General features: G+C 40.2%; 4 protein-coding genes across 4 annotated transcripts; all 4 read left to right on the forward strand.

The window, feature by feature from the left end:
• Positions 1-639: 639 nt before the first annotated feature.
• On the forward strand, positions 640-2,047 carry LOC118428605 (zinc finger protein 248-like). The gene is made up of 4 exons (XM_035838707.1): positions 640-880; positions 1,343-1,522; positions 1,850-1,962; positions 2,018-2,047. The coding sequence occupies exons 1-4, from the start codon at positions 640-642 to the stop codon at positions 2,045-2,047; spliced, it is 564 nt and encodes a 187-aa protein (XP_035694600.1).
• Positions 2,048-3,079: 1,032 nt separating this feature from the next.
• Positions 3,080-6,247, forward strand: LOC118428728 (gastrula zinc finger protein XlCGF57.1-like). Its single transcript, XM_035838891.1, has 2 exons — positions 3,080-3,214; positions 4,290-6,247. The coding sequence occupies exon 2, from the start codon at positions 4,362-4,364 to the stop codon at positions 5,886-5,888; it is 1,527 nt and encodes a 508-aa protein (XP_035694784.1). The 5' UTR covers positions 3,080-3,214; positions 4,290-4,361; the 3' UTR covers positions 5,889-6,247.
• A 446-nt stretch (positions 6,248-6,693) lies between these two features.
• Positions 6,694-10,051, forward strand: LOC118428727 (gastrula zinc finger protein XlCGF57.1-like). The gene is made up of 2 exons (XM_035838890.1): positions 6,694-6,929; positions 8,049-10,051. The coding sequence occupies exon 2, from the start codon at positions 8,049-8,051 to the stop codon at positions 9,690-9,692; it is 1,644 nt and encodes a 547-aa protein (XP_035694783.1). The 5' UTR covers positions 6,694-6,929; the 3' UTR covers positions 9,693-10,051.
• A 2,184-nt stretch (positions 10,052-12,235) lies between these two features.
• On the forward strand, positions 12,236-14,191 carry LOC118428606 (zinc finger protein 501-like). The gene is made up of 4 exons (XM_035838708.1): positions 12,236-12,734; positions 12,993-13,244; positions 13,371-13,532; positions 13,839-14,191. Exons 1-4 carry the CDS (start codon positions 12,236-12,238, stop codon positions 14,189-14,191), a joined length of 1,266 nt encoding a protein of 421 aa, XP_035694601.1.
• Positions 14,192-16,202: the final 2,011 nt, after the last annotated feature.

Genomic DNA, 16,202 nt, shown 5'->3' on the forward strand with positions numbered 1-16,202 from the left:
TTTTCTCTCGCCTTTATTAAATGATGGAACCATACGAAGGTGTATTATTTAAGTTGAGTGTAGATTATTATGATCCACAATAATCTTTGCAATGTAACGTTATATTGTAGCTATTCTTCCTGTGGTCAACCATTTATATATAATTGTGTATAAAACAATATGGCACACACAAATGAATAACATGAACAGGACATATTATGTATACAAAAATCAACAAAAGAGTAATTAAAGTAACTTAAGATAAAGTTTAAACGAAAAATAAACTAACCGTAAGATATGTGTAGATGAGGTCTCTACAGAGCCTGCTCTACACCATGTGCACTAGTAGAATGAAGTCTGGTATACTGTAGATTTATCTTATAATTCCAGAGGAAAGTCCAAGCCTTCAACTTCAAGGGCATCAAAAAATGTCATATAATTCCTGAGGAACAATCAGTGTGCTGTCATTTACTAGTACCTGTTATAGAGGCCTACAAAATGTCATCTGTTTTATCCAATTTATTCTGTTAGAACTTCCCACCAAGTTTAACTTAGAACTCTTCATTTGTTTTCCCCCAACAAAAAAAGATGGCTGATCCCAGCTGTGAAAGTTCTACTGAAGATCTGTGACACAGACATCCTGGGAACGAGACAAGCAGCATGGAGGAACAGACAACAGACATGGGCTGGCAGCAGGACAGGGTAGAACAAGCTTCATGCGAAGAAACGTTTCATGTGAGGGTTGAGAATACATCATTCCCACATGTAGAGGATCAGGATGAACCCCTACTTCAGGACAAGACAACTGACACGGGCTGGGAGCAGGACGGGGAAGAACAAACTTCATGCAAAGAAACCTTTCATGTGAAGGTTGACAACACCGATTTGCAAAAACACGCAGGCAAGAAACCGTTTATGTGTGATCACTGTGACTATTCTGCAACACAAAAATCCAATTTGGACCGTCATCTGGTAAAACACACAGGCGAGAAACCGTTTATGTGCGATCATTGTGACTATTCTGCAACACAAAAATCCAATTTGGACCGTCATCTGCTAAAGCACACAGGCAGAAAATCATACATGTGTAATCACTGTGACTATTCTACATCGAGTAAATTACAGTTGGACCGCCATGTACGTAAACATACCGGGGAAAAACCTTACAAGTGTGATCAATGTGACTATTCTGCAGCCCTAAAAAAAACTTTAAATCAACACCTCGCAAAACACACTGGCGAGAAACCCTACATGTGTGGGGAGTGTGGGTACAGGGCAGCTAAGAAGTCTCATTTATCCCAACACATGAAAACACACACAGGGCAAAAACCCTACAAGTGTGACCAGTGTGACTATTCTGCAGCACAGAAAATCAGTTTAGACTTTCATATAGCATCAAGGCACAGTGGTGCAAATCCTCACATGTGTGGGAAATGTGGGTACAGCACGCATCTAAAATCCAACCTAAATAACCATATGAGAACTCACATGGGAGTTAAACCCTACAAGTGTGACCAGTGCGACTTTTCCTCAGCACACAAATGTAGTTTGGACAAACATCTAGCAACACACACCGGCGAGAAGCCCTACATGTGTGAGGAGTGTGGATACAGGGCAGCTCAAAAGTCTCAGCTTTCCCGACATATGGTAGTCCACACAGGACAAAAACCTCACAAGTGTGATCAGTGTGACTTTTCTGCTGCTGAGAAATTCATGTTGGACCAACACCTAATGAAGCATACTGGCGAGAAGCCCTACATGTGTGGGGAGTGTGGGTACAGGGCATCTCGGAAGTATCATTTATCCAGACACATGAGAACACACACAGGGCAAAAACCCTACAAGTGTGATCAGTGTGACTATTCTGCAGCACAGAAGTGCCATTTGGACCAACACCTGGCCAAACACATGGGTGAGAAGCCCTACATGTGTGGAGAGTGTGGGTACAGGACAGCGTGGAAGTCCAACTTATCCAGACATATGGTAGTCCATACAGGAGAAAAATCTTACAAGTGTGACCAGTGTGACTATTCTGCAGCACAGAAATGCCATTTGTACCAACATCTAGCTAAACACACCGGTGATAAGCCCTACATGTGTGGAGAATGTGAGTACAGGACAGCTCAGCAGTACCGCCTGACCGAACACATGAGGACCCATACAAGAGAAAAAACCCTCAAGAACTAAAAGAACATTTGGCTGAGAGTATCTAATACAAACTGTAATTGTACAATGTATTGGGTTACAAAATATTGAAATTATTTTGCATTCATACATGTTTGACTCATATGACACAGTAAATTCCACTGAGATAGTTATTTACTGTCATGTACATATCTTTTAGTTGCAAAGTAGGAATTGGCTTATATGTTTATTTTACTTACTTTATGATCGCATATTAACACTGAGCAAAAACTGTATACATCAAACAAATAGATTTTACTTTCTTAGTGTCTAGAACATAAAAAAATATAACCATTGAAATTACTAACATTCTTATGTACCTCTGTGTAGTTAATCTTTTACAAATAAAAGGCTCCAATATATATTTGCTGTGATTGACTACTACTTCTTACTCATCGATGAAAAGGTTCATTAGTACGTATACGTATTAACGTATACAGTAAGTAAGTCAGTAGAATACTCTTCAATCAGTGACTCTGGAAAACACATAAAACACGCTTTTCATTTCCGCCAACACGTTTTCCATAAAACGGAGTTATTAACAAATCGACCGTAAACTGGTAACCTTACGTTACCTCAAAATTTTCGTTGTACATATGAAATCTTAACTGACACAACAAAAGTACAGCGACTTTCGTAAGGTCTTAAACTACTTACAGTACATATAAAGAGACATATAGGAGTATCTTATATGAATAAGTCAACATATCGAGTCTAGCATCATATGTGAAATAGGGACATGATGACAAAAATACCGAAAAACACATCCTCAGCCCAAGAAAGAGAATACCTGAATAATTTGAAGGAAATCTAATTTCTAAAGAGTTACTACTTCAATTATTCTGACGCTACACAGATTATAGTCATTATACGGTATCTGTTCACACAATCGAAGTGAGGGTAATCAGGCCTGCCAACTTTGACCTTTAATCTTTGCTGACCCCCAGTGTGGCAGGTTCGCCATTTTGTGGCTTGTGCAGTTTGTTCCTTTGTACCGCCCTCTCTCCAGTAGGACGCGATTTTAACGATACTTCGAGACAACACGGTCGAGGTAAGAGTGTCAACCGCCTTACAGAGTCTCTGTACCCGAGCTCACACACATATAATCCCAAACTCTTTCATCTTTCAGACAAATTTACGTGTTCAGTGGAGGTGCTAGGTGTGATCATGAAATGGGGAGGGGGGCAAATTATACTTTGTCTATGATGTCTGCACAGACATTTATGATGCCAAATTGCTCCAAACCTACTTTTGTTACTATATAAGATATTATGGGAACAAAGAAATTTTTTGGATATGGTTGTGTGTTTTGTATAGCCTGTCCAAGAAGTCTGACAGAAGTAGTTTGTCCCCAGATACATTTTTTCGGTCCGAGGCTGCAGTACCACTGTGGACTACTAGTCGGGGCATAAGTTATGTTTATATGTAGTGTTCTGCATTTCCATGTCTCTGTTAGTATTTGTGTCCCCTGTAAGGACAAAAAAATGTATGTTGCTACTTGAATTTTTCCAAGTAGTTACTATGATAATGAGGACATAATCTTTATAATTAAAGAGTAATTTTCTCTCGCCTTTATTAAATGATGGAACCATACGAAGGTGTATTATTTAAGTTGAGTGTAGATTATTATGATCCACAATAATCTTTGCAATGTAACGTTATATTGTAGCTATTCTTCCTGTGGTCAACCATTTATATATAATTGTGTATAAAACAATATGGCACACACAAATGAATAACATGAACAGGACATATTATGTATACAAAAATCAACAAAAGAGTAATTAAAGTAACTTAAGATAAAGTTTAAACGAAAAATAAACTAACCGTAAGATATGTGTAGATGAGGTCTCTACAGAGCCTGCTCTACACCATGTGCACTAGTAGAATGAAGTCTGGTATACTGTAGATTTATCTTATAATTCCAGAGGAAAGTCCAAGCCTTCAACTTCAAGGGCATCAAAAAATGTCATATAATTCCTGAGGAACAATCAGTGTGCTGTCATTTACTAGTACCTGTTATAGAGGCCTACAAAATGTCATCTGTTTTATCCAATTTATTCTGTTAGAACTTCCCACCAAGTTTAACTTAGAACTCTTCATTTGTTTTCCCCCAACAAAAAAAGATGGCTGATCCCAGCTGTGAAAGTTCTACTGAAGATCTGTGACACAGACATCCTGGGAACGAGACAAGCAGCATGGAGGAACAGACAACAGACATGGGCTGGCAGCAGGACAGGGTAGAACAAGCTTCATGCGAAGAAACGTTTCATGTGAGGGTTGAGAATACATCATTCCCACATGTAGAGGATCAGGATGAACCCCTACTTCAGGACAAGACAACTGACACGGGCTGGGAGCAGGACGGGGAAGAACAAACTTCATGCAAAGAAACCTTTCATGTGAAGGTTGACAACACCGATTTGCAAAAACACGCAGGCAAGAAACCGTTTATGTGTGATCACTGTGACTATTCTGCAACACAAAAATCCAATTTGGACCGTCATCTGGTAAAACACACAGGCGAGAAACCGTTTATGTGCGATCATTGTGACTATTCTGCAACACAAAAATCCAATTTGGACCGTCATCTGCTAAAGCACACAGGCAGAAAATCATACATGTGTAATCACTGTGACTATTCTACATCGAGTAAATTACAGTTGGACCGCCATGTACGTAAACATACCGGGGAAAAACCTTACAAGTGTGATCAATGTGACTATTCTGCAGCCCTAAAAAAAACTTTAAATCAACACCTCGCAAAACACACTGGCGAGAAACCCTACATGTGTGGGGAGTGTGGGTACAGGGCAGCTAAGAAGTCTCATTTATCCCAACACATGAAAACACACACAGGGCAAAAACCCTACAAGTGTGACCAGTGTGACTATTCTGCAGCACAGAAAATCAGTTTAGACTTTCATATAGCATCAAGGCACAGTGGTGCAAATCCTCACATGTGTGGGAAATGTGGGTACAGCACGCATCTAAAATCCAACCTAAATAACCATATGAGAACTCACATGGGAGTTAAACCCTACAAGTGTGACCAGTGCGACTTTTCCTCAGCACACAAATGTAGTTTGGACAAACATCTAGCAACACACACCGGCGAGAAGCCCTACATGTGTGAGGAGTGTGGATACAGGGCAGCTCAAAAGTCTCAGCTTTCCCGACATATGGTAGTCCACACAGGACAAAAACCTCACAAGTGTGATCAGTGTGACTTTTCTGCTGCTGAGAAATTCATGTTGGACCAACACCTAATGAAGCATACTGGCGAGAAGCCCTACATGTGTGGGGAGTGTGGGTACAGGGCAGCTCGGAAGTATCATTTATCCAGACACATGAGAACACACACAGGGCAAAAACCCTACAAGTGTGATCAGTGTGACTATTCTGCAGCACAGAAGTGCCATTTGGACCAACACCTGGCCAAACACATGGGTGAGAAGCCCTACATGTGTGGAGAGTGTGGGTACAGGACAGCGTGGAAGTCCAACTTATCCAGACATATGGTAGTCCATACAGGAGAAAAATCTTACAAGTGTGACCAGTGTGACTATTCTGCAGCACAGAAATGCCATTTGTACCAACATCTAGCCAAACACGCCGGTGAGAAGCCCTACATGTGTGGAGAGTGTGAGTACAGGACAGCTCAGCAGTACCGCCTGACCGAACACATGAGGACCCATACAAGAGAAAAAACCCTCAAGAACTAAAAGAACATTTGGCTGAGAGTATCTAATACAAACTGTAATTGTACAATGTACTGAGGTACAAAATATTGAAATTATTTTGCATTCATACATGTTTGACTCATATGACACAGTAAATTCCACTGAGATAGTTATTTACTGTCATGTACATGTCTTTTAGTTGCAAAGTAGGAAATGGCTTATATGTTTATTTTACTTACTTTATGATCGCATATTAACACTGAGCAAAAACTGTATATATCAAACAAATAGATTTTACTTTCTTAGTGTCTAGAACATAAAAAAATGTAACCATTGACATTACTAACATTCTTATGTACCTCTGTGTACTTAATCTTTTACAAATAAAAGGCTCCATTATATATTCGCTGTGATTGAATGCTACTTCTTACTTATTATCATTGAAATGGTTCATCAGTCACGTATAACGTTACAGTAAGTAAGTTAACAGAATAATTCTTCAATCAGTGACTCTGGAAAACACATAAAACACGCTTTTCATCTCCGCCAACACGTTTTCCATAAAACGGAGTTATTGACAAATCGACCGTAAACTGGTAACCTTACGTTACCTCAAAATTTTCGTTGTACATATGAAATCTTTACTGACACAGCAAAAGTACAGCGACTTTTGTAAGGTCTTAAACTACTTACAGTACATATAAAGAGACATATAGGAGTATCTATAGATATGAATAAGTCAACATATCGAGTCTAGCATCATATGTGAAATAGGGACATGATGACAAAAATACCGAAAAACACATCCTCAGCCCAAGAAAGAGAATACCTGAATAATGTGAAGGAAATCTAATTCCTAAAGAGTTTCTACTTCAAATATTCTGATGCTACACCGATTATAGTCATTATACGGTATCTGTTTACACAATCGGAGTGAGGGTAATCAGGCCTGCAAACTTTGACCCTTCACCTTTGCTGACCCCTTGTGTGGCAGGTTCGCCATTTTGTGCGGTTTGTTTCTTTGTACCGCCCTCTCTCCAGTTGGACGCGATTTCAACGATACGTCGAGACAACACGGTCGAGGTAAGTGTGCCAACCGCCTTCTTAAGTCTCTGTACCCGTGGTTTCACACATATAATCTCAAAAACCTTTGTCTTTCATACAGAAATACGCGATCAGTGGAGGGTGTGATCATGAAATTATGGGGAGGGGGGCAAAATTATAATTTATACTTTGTCTAAGATGTCTGCACAGACATTTCTGAGGCCCAATTGCGCCAAACCTGCTTTTGTTACTATATAAGATATTATGGGAACAAAGAAATATGTGGAGATTGTTGTGTGTTTTATACAGGCTGGCTAGAAATCTGACGAAAGTAGTTTGTTGATTGTCCACATACATTTTCAGTTCCTATGCTGCAGTACCATTGTGGACTACTAGTCGGGGCATAAGTTACTAACGTTAGTATGTTTATATCAAGGAGGTCCTTGGTTTATATGTAGTGTTCTGCATTTCCATGTCTCTGTTAGTATTTGTGTCCCCTGTAAGGACAAAAAAATGTATGTTGCTACCTGAATTTTTCCAAGTAGTTACTTACTATGATAATGAGGACATAATCTTTATAATTAAAGAGTAATTTTCTCTCGCCTTTATTAAATGATGGAACCATACGAAGGTGTATTATTTAAGTTGAGTGTAGATTATTATGATCCACAATAATCTTTGCAATGTAACGTTATATTGTAGCTATTCTTCCTGTGGTCAACCATTTATATATAATTGGGTATAAAACAATATGGCACACACAAATGAATAACATGAACAGGACATATTATGTATACAAAAATCAACTAAAGAGTAATTAAAGTAACTTAAGATAAAGTTTAAACGAAAAATAAACTAACCGTAAGATATGTGCAGATGAGGTCTCTACAGAGCCTGCTCTACACCATGTAGAATGAAGTCTGGTATACTGTAGATTTATCTTATAATTCCAGAGGAAAGTCCAAGCCTTCAACTTCAAGGCTTTAGGGCATCAAAAAATGTCATATAATTCCTGAGGAACAATCAGTGTGCTGTCATTTACTAGTACCTGTTATAGAGGCCTACAAAATGTCATCTGTTTTATCCAGTTTATTCTGTTAGAACTTCCCACCAAGTTTAACTTAGAACTCTTCATTTGTTTTCCCCCAACAAAAAAAGATGGCTGATCCCAGCTGTGAAAGTTCTACTGAAGATCTGTGTCACAGACATCCTGGGAACGAGACAAGCAGCATGGAGGAACAGACAACAGACATGGGCTGGCAGCAGGACAGGGTAGAACAAACTTCATCCAAGGAGACATTTCATATGAATGCTCAAAAGACTTTGGTCCCACAAATAGACGATCACAACAAAGCCCTACTTCAAAACAAGACAACAGACATGGGCTGGCAGCAGGACAGGGTAGAACAAGCTTCATGCAAAGAAACGTTTCATGTGAGGGTTGAGAATACATCATTCCCACATGTAGAGGATCAGGATGAACCCCTATTTCAGGACAAGACAACAGACACGGGCTGGGAGCAGGACGGGGAAGAACAAACTTCATGCAAAGAAACCTTTCATGTGAAGGTTGAGAACACCAATTTGCAAAAACACGCAGGCAAGAAACCGTTTATGTGTGATCATTGTGACTATTCTGCAACACAAAAATCCAATTTGGACCGTCATCTGCTAAAGCACACAGGCAGAAAATCATACATGTGTAATCACTGTGACTATTCTACATCGAGTAAATTCCAGTTGGACCGCCATGTACGTAAACATACGGGGGAAAAACCTTACAAGTGTGATCAATGTGACTATTCTGCAGCCCTAAAAACCACTTTAAATCAACACCTCGCAAAACACACTGGCGAGAAACCCTACATGTGTGGGGAGTGTGGGTACAGGGCAGCTAAGAAGTCTCATTTATCCCAACACATGAAAGCACACACAGGGCAAAAACCCTACAAGTGTGACCAGTGTGACTATTCTGCAGCACAGAAAATCAGTTTAGACTTTCATATAGCATCAAGGCACAGTGGTGCAAATCCTCACATGTGTGGGAAATGTGGGTACAGCACGCATCTAAAATCCAACCTAAAGAACCATATGAGAACTCACATGGGAGTTAAACCCTACAAGTGTGACCAGTGCGACTTTTCCTCAGCACACAAATGTAGTTTGGACAAACATCTAGCAACACACACTGGCGAGAAGCCCTACATGTGTGGGGAGTGTGGGTACAGGGCAGCTCAAAAGTCTAGCTTATCCCGACATATGGTAGTCCACACAGGACAAAAACCTCACAAGTGTGATCAGTGTGACTTTTCTGCTGCTGAGAAATTCATGTTGGACCAACACCTAATGAAGCATACTGGCGAGAAGCCCTACATGTGTGGGGAGTGTGGGTACAGGGCAGCTCGGAAGTATCATTTATCCAGACACATGAGAACACACACAGGGCAAAAACCCTACAAGTGTGATCAGTGTGACTATTCTGCAGCACAGAAGTGCCATTTGGACCAACACCTGGCCAAACACATGGGTGAGAAGCCCTACATGTGTGGAGAGTGTGGGTACAGGACAGCGTGGAAGTCCAACTTATCCCGACATATGGTAGTCCATACAGGAGAAAAACCTTACAAGTGTGACCAGTGTGACTATTCTGCAGCACAGAAATGCCATTTGTACCAACATCTAGCCAAACATGCCGGTGAGAAGCCCTACATGTGTGGAGAGTGTGAGTACAGGACAGCTCAGCAGTACCGCCTGACCGAACACATGAGGACCCATACAAGAGAAAAAACCCTCAAGAACTAAAAGAACATTTGGCTGAGAGTATCTAATACAAAATGTAATTGTACCATGTATTGGGGCACAAAATATTGAAATAATTTTGTATTCATACATGTTTGACTCATATGACACAGTAGATTCCACTGAGATAGTTTTTTTACTGTCATGTACATGTCTTTTAGTTGCAAAGTAGGAATTGGCTTATATGTTTATTTTACTTACTTTATGATCGCATATTAACACTGAGCAAAAACTGTATATATCAAACAAATAGATTTTACTTTCTTAGTGTCTAGAACATAAAAAATATAACCATTGAAATTACTAACATTCTTATGTACCTCTGTGTACTTAATATTTTACAAATAAAAGGCTCCAATATATATTTGCTGTGATTGAAAACTACTTCTTGCTTACCGTTGAAGAGGTTCATCAGTCACGTATACAATAACTGATTCAATAGAATATTCTTCAATCAGTGACTCTGGAAAACACATAAAACACGTACCTCCAAATTTTCGTTGAGCATATGAAATCTTTACTGACACAACAAAAGTACAGCGAGTTATACGTTTTGTTATAATCTCAATTTTGTTACTTTTGATTGTCATTGTATGTAACATACAGAGCAGAGGACCTATATAAGCTCATTGTTGAGCTTCTTGTCCCATGCTCAAAAAATGAATGCGAATAAAATAAAAGTAAAGCGACTTTCGTAAGGTCTTAAACTACTTACAGTACATATAAAGAGACATATAGGAGTATCTATAGATATGAATAAGTCAACATATCGAGTCTAGCATCATATGTGAAATAGGGACATGATAACAAAAATACCGAAAAACACATCCGCAGTCCAAGAAAGAGAATACCTGAATAATGTGAAGGAAATCTAATATCAAAGAGTTACTACTTTAAATGTTCTGACGCTACACCGATTATAGTCATTATACGGTATCTGTTTTCACAATCGGAGTGAGTTGGATAATCAGGTTCTCCAAACTTTGACCTTTCACCTTTCTTTGACCCCTGGTGCGGCAGGTTCGCCATTTTGTGCGGTTTGTTTCTTTGTGCACCGCCCTCTCTCCAGTAGGACGCGGTTTTAACGATACTTCGAGACAACACGGTCGAGGTAAGAGTGTCAACTGCTTTCTTAAGTTTCTGTGCCCGTGATTTCACACATATAATCTCAAACCCTTTATATTTCATACAGAAATACGCGCTCAGTGGAGTGTTTGATCATGAAATTATGGGGAGGGGGGCAAAATTATTATACTTTGTCTAAGATGTATGCACAGATATTTCTGAGGCCCAATTGCGCCAAACCTGCTTTTGTTACTATATAAGATATTATGGGAACAACGAAATTTGTGGATATTATATATGGTTGTGTGTTTTGTATAGCATGTCCAAGAAGTAGTTTGTCCACACTAGACCACAGATAAATATTTTTCGGTCCGAGGCTGCAGTACCACTGTGAACTACTAGACGGGGCATAAGTTATGTTTATATGTAGTGTACTGCAATTTCATGTCTCTATTAGTATTGTGTCCCCTGTAAGGGCAAAGTAATGTATGTTGCGACCTGAATTTTTTGGAATAATTACTTACTATGATAGTTAGGACATAATCTGTGATAAGGAAAGAGAGTAATTTTCTCTCGCTTTTCTTAAATGATTGAACCATGGGAAGGTGTATTATTCACGTTGACAAAAATCAACAAAGGGTAATTAAAGTTAAAGTAACGGAAAATAAAGTTAAAACACCCACCGTGTGTAAACATGTGCAAACATGTGTGTATGGCGGCTTTAAAAGGTGTCCTTTGACACCTGTCCTGCCATACCCTCCATTGTCATTGTGCATGAAGAGTCCTAATAAATGAATAAATAAAAACTAAATTGAACCTAACCCTAACCTTGAGATACGTGTAGGTGAGGTTTCAACAGTTACACCATGCACTAGTAGAAAGAAGTCTGTAGATTTATATTATGATTATAGATGAAACTCTTCAACTTCAAGGGCCATCAAAAATGTCATATAATTCCTCAGAAACAATCAGTGTGCTGTCGTTTAGTAGCAAATTTGATTGAGCCTTAAACAGTGTCTATCAGAACTTTCCACCAATTTTTTTTTTAACTTAGGCCACACCAATTTAATTTCTTGGTTCACGGATTCGCTCGCTCCTATTTTTTGGAAAAAAAAATAAAAATAGAAATTACCACTCAGCAAATTTTCACCATTAATGAAGCCATTCACCAACTTTCTGGTGTAGCAAATTGGCCTTTATATTATAAGCTCCTTAAAGTGTGGGCACAGGTGCTGTTACTGTACAATAATAGTGTTTTGTACTTTTCTCAAGCTGAAAACTTTTTTTCTTTGTGTTTTGGATTAGCCGTTACCTTTACCCCAACCATTTTACAATTTTTATTTTTATTTTTATTTCGCCCTCTCGCTCCATATTTTTTATGAAAAAATCCGTGAACCAAGAAATTAAATTGGTGTGGCCTTAGACTGAATTTTTTAAACTTAGAATTCTTCTTTATTTGTATTTCTCAAAACAGAAAAGAGATGGCCGATCCAAGCTGTGAAAGTGCTACTGAAGATGCTTGTTCTGGACATCCTGGAAATGAGATAAACAGCAGAGAGAACCATACAACTGACATGAGCTGGCAGCAGGACAGGGAAGGGCAAGCTTCATCTGAGGAAACATTTCATGTGAAGATGGAGAAGACTGATCCCTTGTCCCCACGTGTTGAGGATCGCAATTATGATGAAGTCTCGCTTCAAAACAAGACAATAGAGATGGGCTGGCAGCAGGACAGGGAAGAACAAGCTTCATGCCAGGAAACGTTTCATGTGAAGATTGAGAAGACTGATTCCTTGTCCCCACAAACAGAGTATCTTGATCATGATGAAGCCCTATTTCAGAACAGGACAGCAGACATGGGCTGGCAGCAGGACAGGGAAGAACAATTTCCATACGAGGGAGCATTCGATGGGAAACTTAGGATGTCTGCTGACAATACACCATCACCACATGTAGACCCAGTTTTGATCACAGAGAATAGTGATACTGATAAATCATTCATTTGTGTGGAGTGTGGGTTCACGACACGCCACCGGTACGCCCTAACCCGGCACAAGAGAACTCATACAGGAGAAAAGCCCTACAAGTGTGACCAGTGTGACTATTCTGCACAGCAGAAAGACAGTTTGGACATGCACCAAGCAAAACACACCGGCGAGAAACCCTACATGTGCGGGGAGTGTGGGTACAGGACACGGCATAGGCAATCCCTATACCTACACAAGAGAACCCACACAGGGGTAAAGCCATACAAGTGTAACCTGTGTGACTATTCTGCGGCGCAGAAAGCTGCTTTGAACAGCCACATGGCAAGACACACAGGTGAGAAACGCCACGTTTGTGAGGAGTGTGGTTACAGCACCGGTGACAGATCCTCTCTGTACCGACACATGAAAACTCATACTGGTAAGAAACCTCACAAATGTGAACACTGTGACTATTCTGCTGCAGCAAAAGCCAGTTTGGATATTCACATGGCAAAACACACAGGCGAGAAACCCTACTTGTGTGGAGAGTGTGGGTTCAGGACAGCTAAAAAGGGAGACCTGTCCAGACACAGAAGGATTCATGCAGAAGAAAAACCCTTCAAGTGTGACCAGTGTGACTATTCTGCAGCACAGAAATATAATTTGGACATCCATCTAGCAAACCACACCGGAGAGAAACCCTACGTGTGCTGGGAATGTGGGTACAGGACAGCTATAAGGTCTAACTTAACAAGGCATATAAGGGTCCACACAGGAGAAAAACCCTTCAAGTGCGAGGAGTGTGACTATTGTGCATTTAAAAAGTCCTCCTTGGATAAACACAAAGCAAAACATGCCAGTAATAACCCCTACATGTCTGCAGAATATGGTCCAAACCCTCACGTATTAGAGTACATGCAAATACATACAGGGGAAAATCCCTACAACTGCGACCAAGGCACTTTCGACAAGCATCTAGCAAAACATTCAGATGAGAAGCCGTACAAATGTACGGAATGCGATTACAGGACAGCGAAAAAGTCTCACTTATCCCGACACATAAAAACTCACACAGGAGAAAAACCTTACAAGTGTGACCAGTGTGACTATTCTGCAGCACAGAAAACCGCTTTGGACGACCACTTGATAAAACACACCGGTGAGAAACCCTTCAAGTGCGGGGAATGCGAGTACAGGACCGATGACAGGTCTTGCCTATCCAGACATACGAAGACTCATACAGGAGTAAAACCCTACGTGTGTGTTCTGTGCGACTATTCTGCATCAAGAAAGTCCTCCTTGGACGAACACATGACAAAGCACACGGGTGAGCAACCTTATATCTGTGGGGAGTGTGGGTTTGGGACAGCTCGCAGATATGTTCTGCTCAGACACAAGAAGATCCACACAGTCGTAAAACCAACTGTGTGCGCGCAGAGCAGCGCAGAAGTCACGTCTCTGTCCATATGAAAATACATCAAAGGACAAAATTGTGATCATTGTGACCAACGGTATTCTCCAGCATTGGGATGAGAACTCATGTAGGAGTATGGTCATCTGTCAGCATGACAGCACTCAAATTTCAGTTTTAGGAATAGGTGCATGCACTACACTGGTGCAACTAGCCTAGAAACATAGGTATACAGAAGAAATGCTTTTTAAGAAAGCTGGCAATGCAGCCTCAAATGATGATGAGAATGAAATTGTGGGAGAGGGTAGTTTGTGAATGACTGGAAGTGCACAGTGTGGTACCACTCCTGTTCTAGAATCGCACAATGCTTGATAGAAAGCGCCCTCAAACAATTGATTGCTTCTCTGCAGGACTATCTGGAAGGCTTAGTGGCAGCTTTTCAACCTAAGACTGGTCTATAAGCAATGCAGCTTATATTGTATATATTAAAAATTGTTGCACAACACAGCTTACTTCAAAACTTTACATATGTAATATATTAAACAACATACATATACAACAGGTTTTATTGCTTTTTCTGATACTTGCTTCAATGATATTCTGCATAACAGTAAAAAATTAGGTGCACAGCTCCAATTTTGGGTGCACATGTAACTAGTATTTCGAGCCCTGGCCATATGAAAACATATACATATAAGGGGACAAACATTACAATTGTGTACCTCATTTGTGATCAATTTGACTGTTTTCCATCATTCTCTTATGTAACTGTAACCAGCAAACCGCCTCTTGTCTGTACTCTGCTACCTCAATCGTCACCATCAGTTCCTGACCGCCCTGCTGATAAATATTAATGAGCTTACCTTATATATGCCAGATCCTTTTTGAAAACTGAAAGGCCTATTCCCTGATTGGCTGACAGCAGGGACTGACGGTGATGGTTGAGATAGCAGAGTACAGACAAGTGGCACTTAACTGGCGCCGTTGGATGTCTCTGCATAGAAGAATACTTTCCATCAGAGAGATGAGTACTCACATTTAAGAAACCCACAAATATGATAATTGGGATGACTGAAACTACTAGAGCCCAGAGAACATAGCTTGCCTACACTCATCCCACTTCCCAGGGTTTGTTTGTACCTGCAGAAACTAACATTAACAGGATATACATGTACAGAATTAAGTAATAACAAGACTATCAAAAAGATAAATGTATATAAGCATGCAGAACTTCTGGTAGGGTGTAGACTTGTGGGAAAGTTAAAAATTGTAAAAAAAATATTAAACAATCAATATCCTTGGTATCCTTTTACCTACTACGAAATTAAATAAACAGACTATACGACTATTACTGATACACCCACAGCCGCCATTATCCCTTATTTCCAAGCCAGGCTGCATCTCAAGTGGACACACCCAATATATAATCAAGGGGGTTTATAAGAAGTTTTACATGTAACCTCCTTGATATGATGACTCATTGATTTATGTACAATATATTGTTCTTACAATTGTATACATTGTCTTAGATTCTCAGTTCTGTTGAATGATGATAGTTTTAATGACCTGTAATATATTCGTGTGCTTGGGCATCACCAGTTATGTTTGTGTAATTAAATGAGATTTGAAGATGCCGACATTTTCCTCGAGGTCTGAGATAGTATCTTGCTGCTTAAATTAAACCGGCGCCACATACTACGCCATTTGAGCGATTGTTGTCGACACTGATCCACAACAACCTAGCGGCTCCTGTCGAAGACGGTTGAATTTTTTAAGACGCGTCCTTGACGCGATGTCTTGAGAATATTTTTAAGACCGTCGCAAGACGCTTCTGACAGAAGCTCTACTGTATCTCCCCAACAATGCAGCCACGATGAGGAAGTCGAGCGAGTTCCCTGTCTGTCTCGTCCTTGCTGTCGTCACGGCGACCGGAGGGCTAGTCTGTATCGCTGTGGGCTTGGCCGGACACTTCAGCGGCTCCGTCCTCCTGTGCCTCGTCGGCGGACATGTTCTCTTCCTCGCGCTCGGGTTTGGACTCTTCTGGTACCTCCTGAATCTTCCGTCGAGGGG

The sequence above is a fragment of the Branchiostoma floridae genome, chromosome 13 (assembly GCF_000003815.2).
Source record: "Branchiostoma floridae strain S238N-H82 chromosome 13, Bfl_VNyyK, whole genome shotgun sequence".
NCBI classification, from domain to species: domain Eukaryota; kingdom Metazoa; phylum Chordata; class Leptocardii; order Amphioxiformes; family Branchiostomatidae; genus Branchiostoma; species Branchiostoma floridae.

Excerpts from the sequence above, each read along its gene's own strand:
- LOC118428605 (XM_035838707.1), top strand. The coding sequence starts at position 640 with ATGGAGGAACAGACAACAGACATGGGCTGGCAGCAGGACAGGGTAGAA. Across the intron at positions 1,523-1,849 it reads CTTTTCCTCAGCACACAAAT|CACAGAAGTGCCATTTGGAC; the intron begins GTAGTTTGGACA and ends ACTATTCTGCAG. Across the intron at positions 1,963-2,017 it reads CCAACTTATCCAGACATATG|CACAGAAATGCCATTTGTAC; the intron begins GTAGTCCATACA and ends ACTATTCTGCAG.
- LOC118428728 (XM_035838891.1), top strand. The coding sequence starts at position 4,362 with ATGGAGGAACAGACAACAGACATGGGCTGGCAGCAGGACAGGGTAGAA.
- LOC118428727 (XM_035838890.1), top strand. The coding sequence starts at position 8,049 with ATGGCTGATCCCAGCTGTGAAAGTTCTACTGAAGATCTGTGTCACAGA.
- LOC118428606 (XM_035838708.1), top strand. The coding sequence starts at position 12,236 with ATGGCCGATCCAAGCTGTGAAAGTGCTACTGAAGATGCTTGTTCTGGA. Across the intron at positions 12,735-12,992 it reads AGTTTTGATCACAGAGAATA|GGGTAAAGCCATACAAGTGT; the intron begins GTGATACTGATA and ends GAACCCACACAG. Across the intron at positions 13,533-13,838 it reads GTGCGAGGAGTGTGACTATT|CACAGAAAACCGCTTTGGAC; the intron begins GTGCATTTAAAA and ends ACTATTCTGCAG.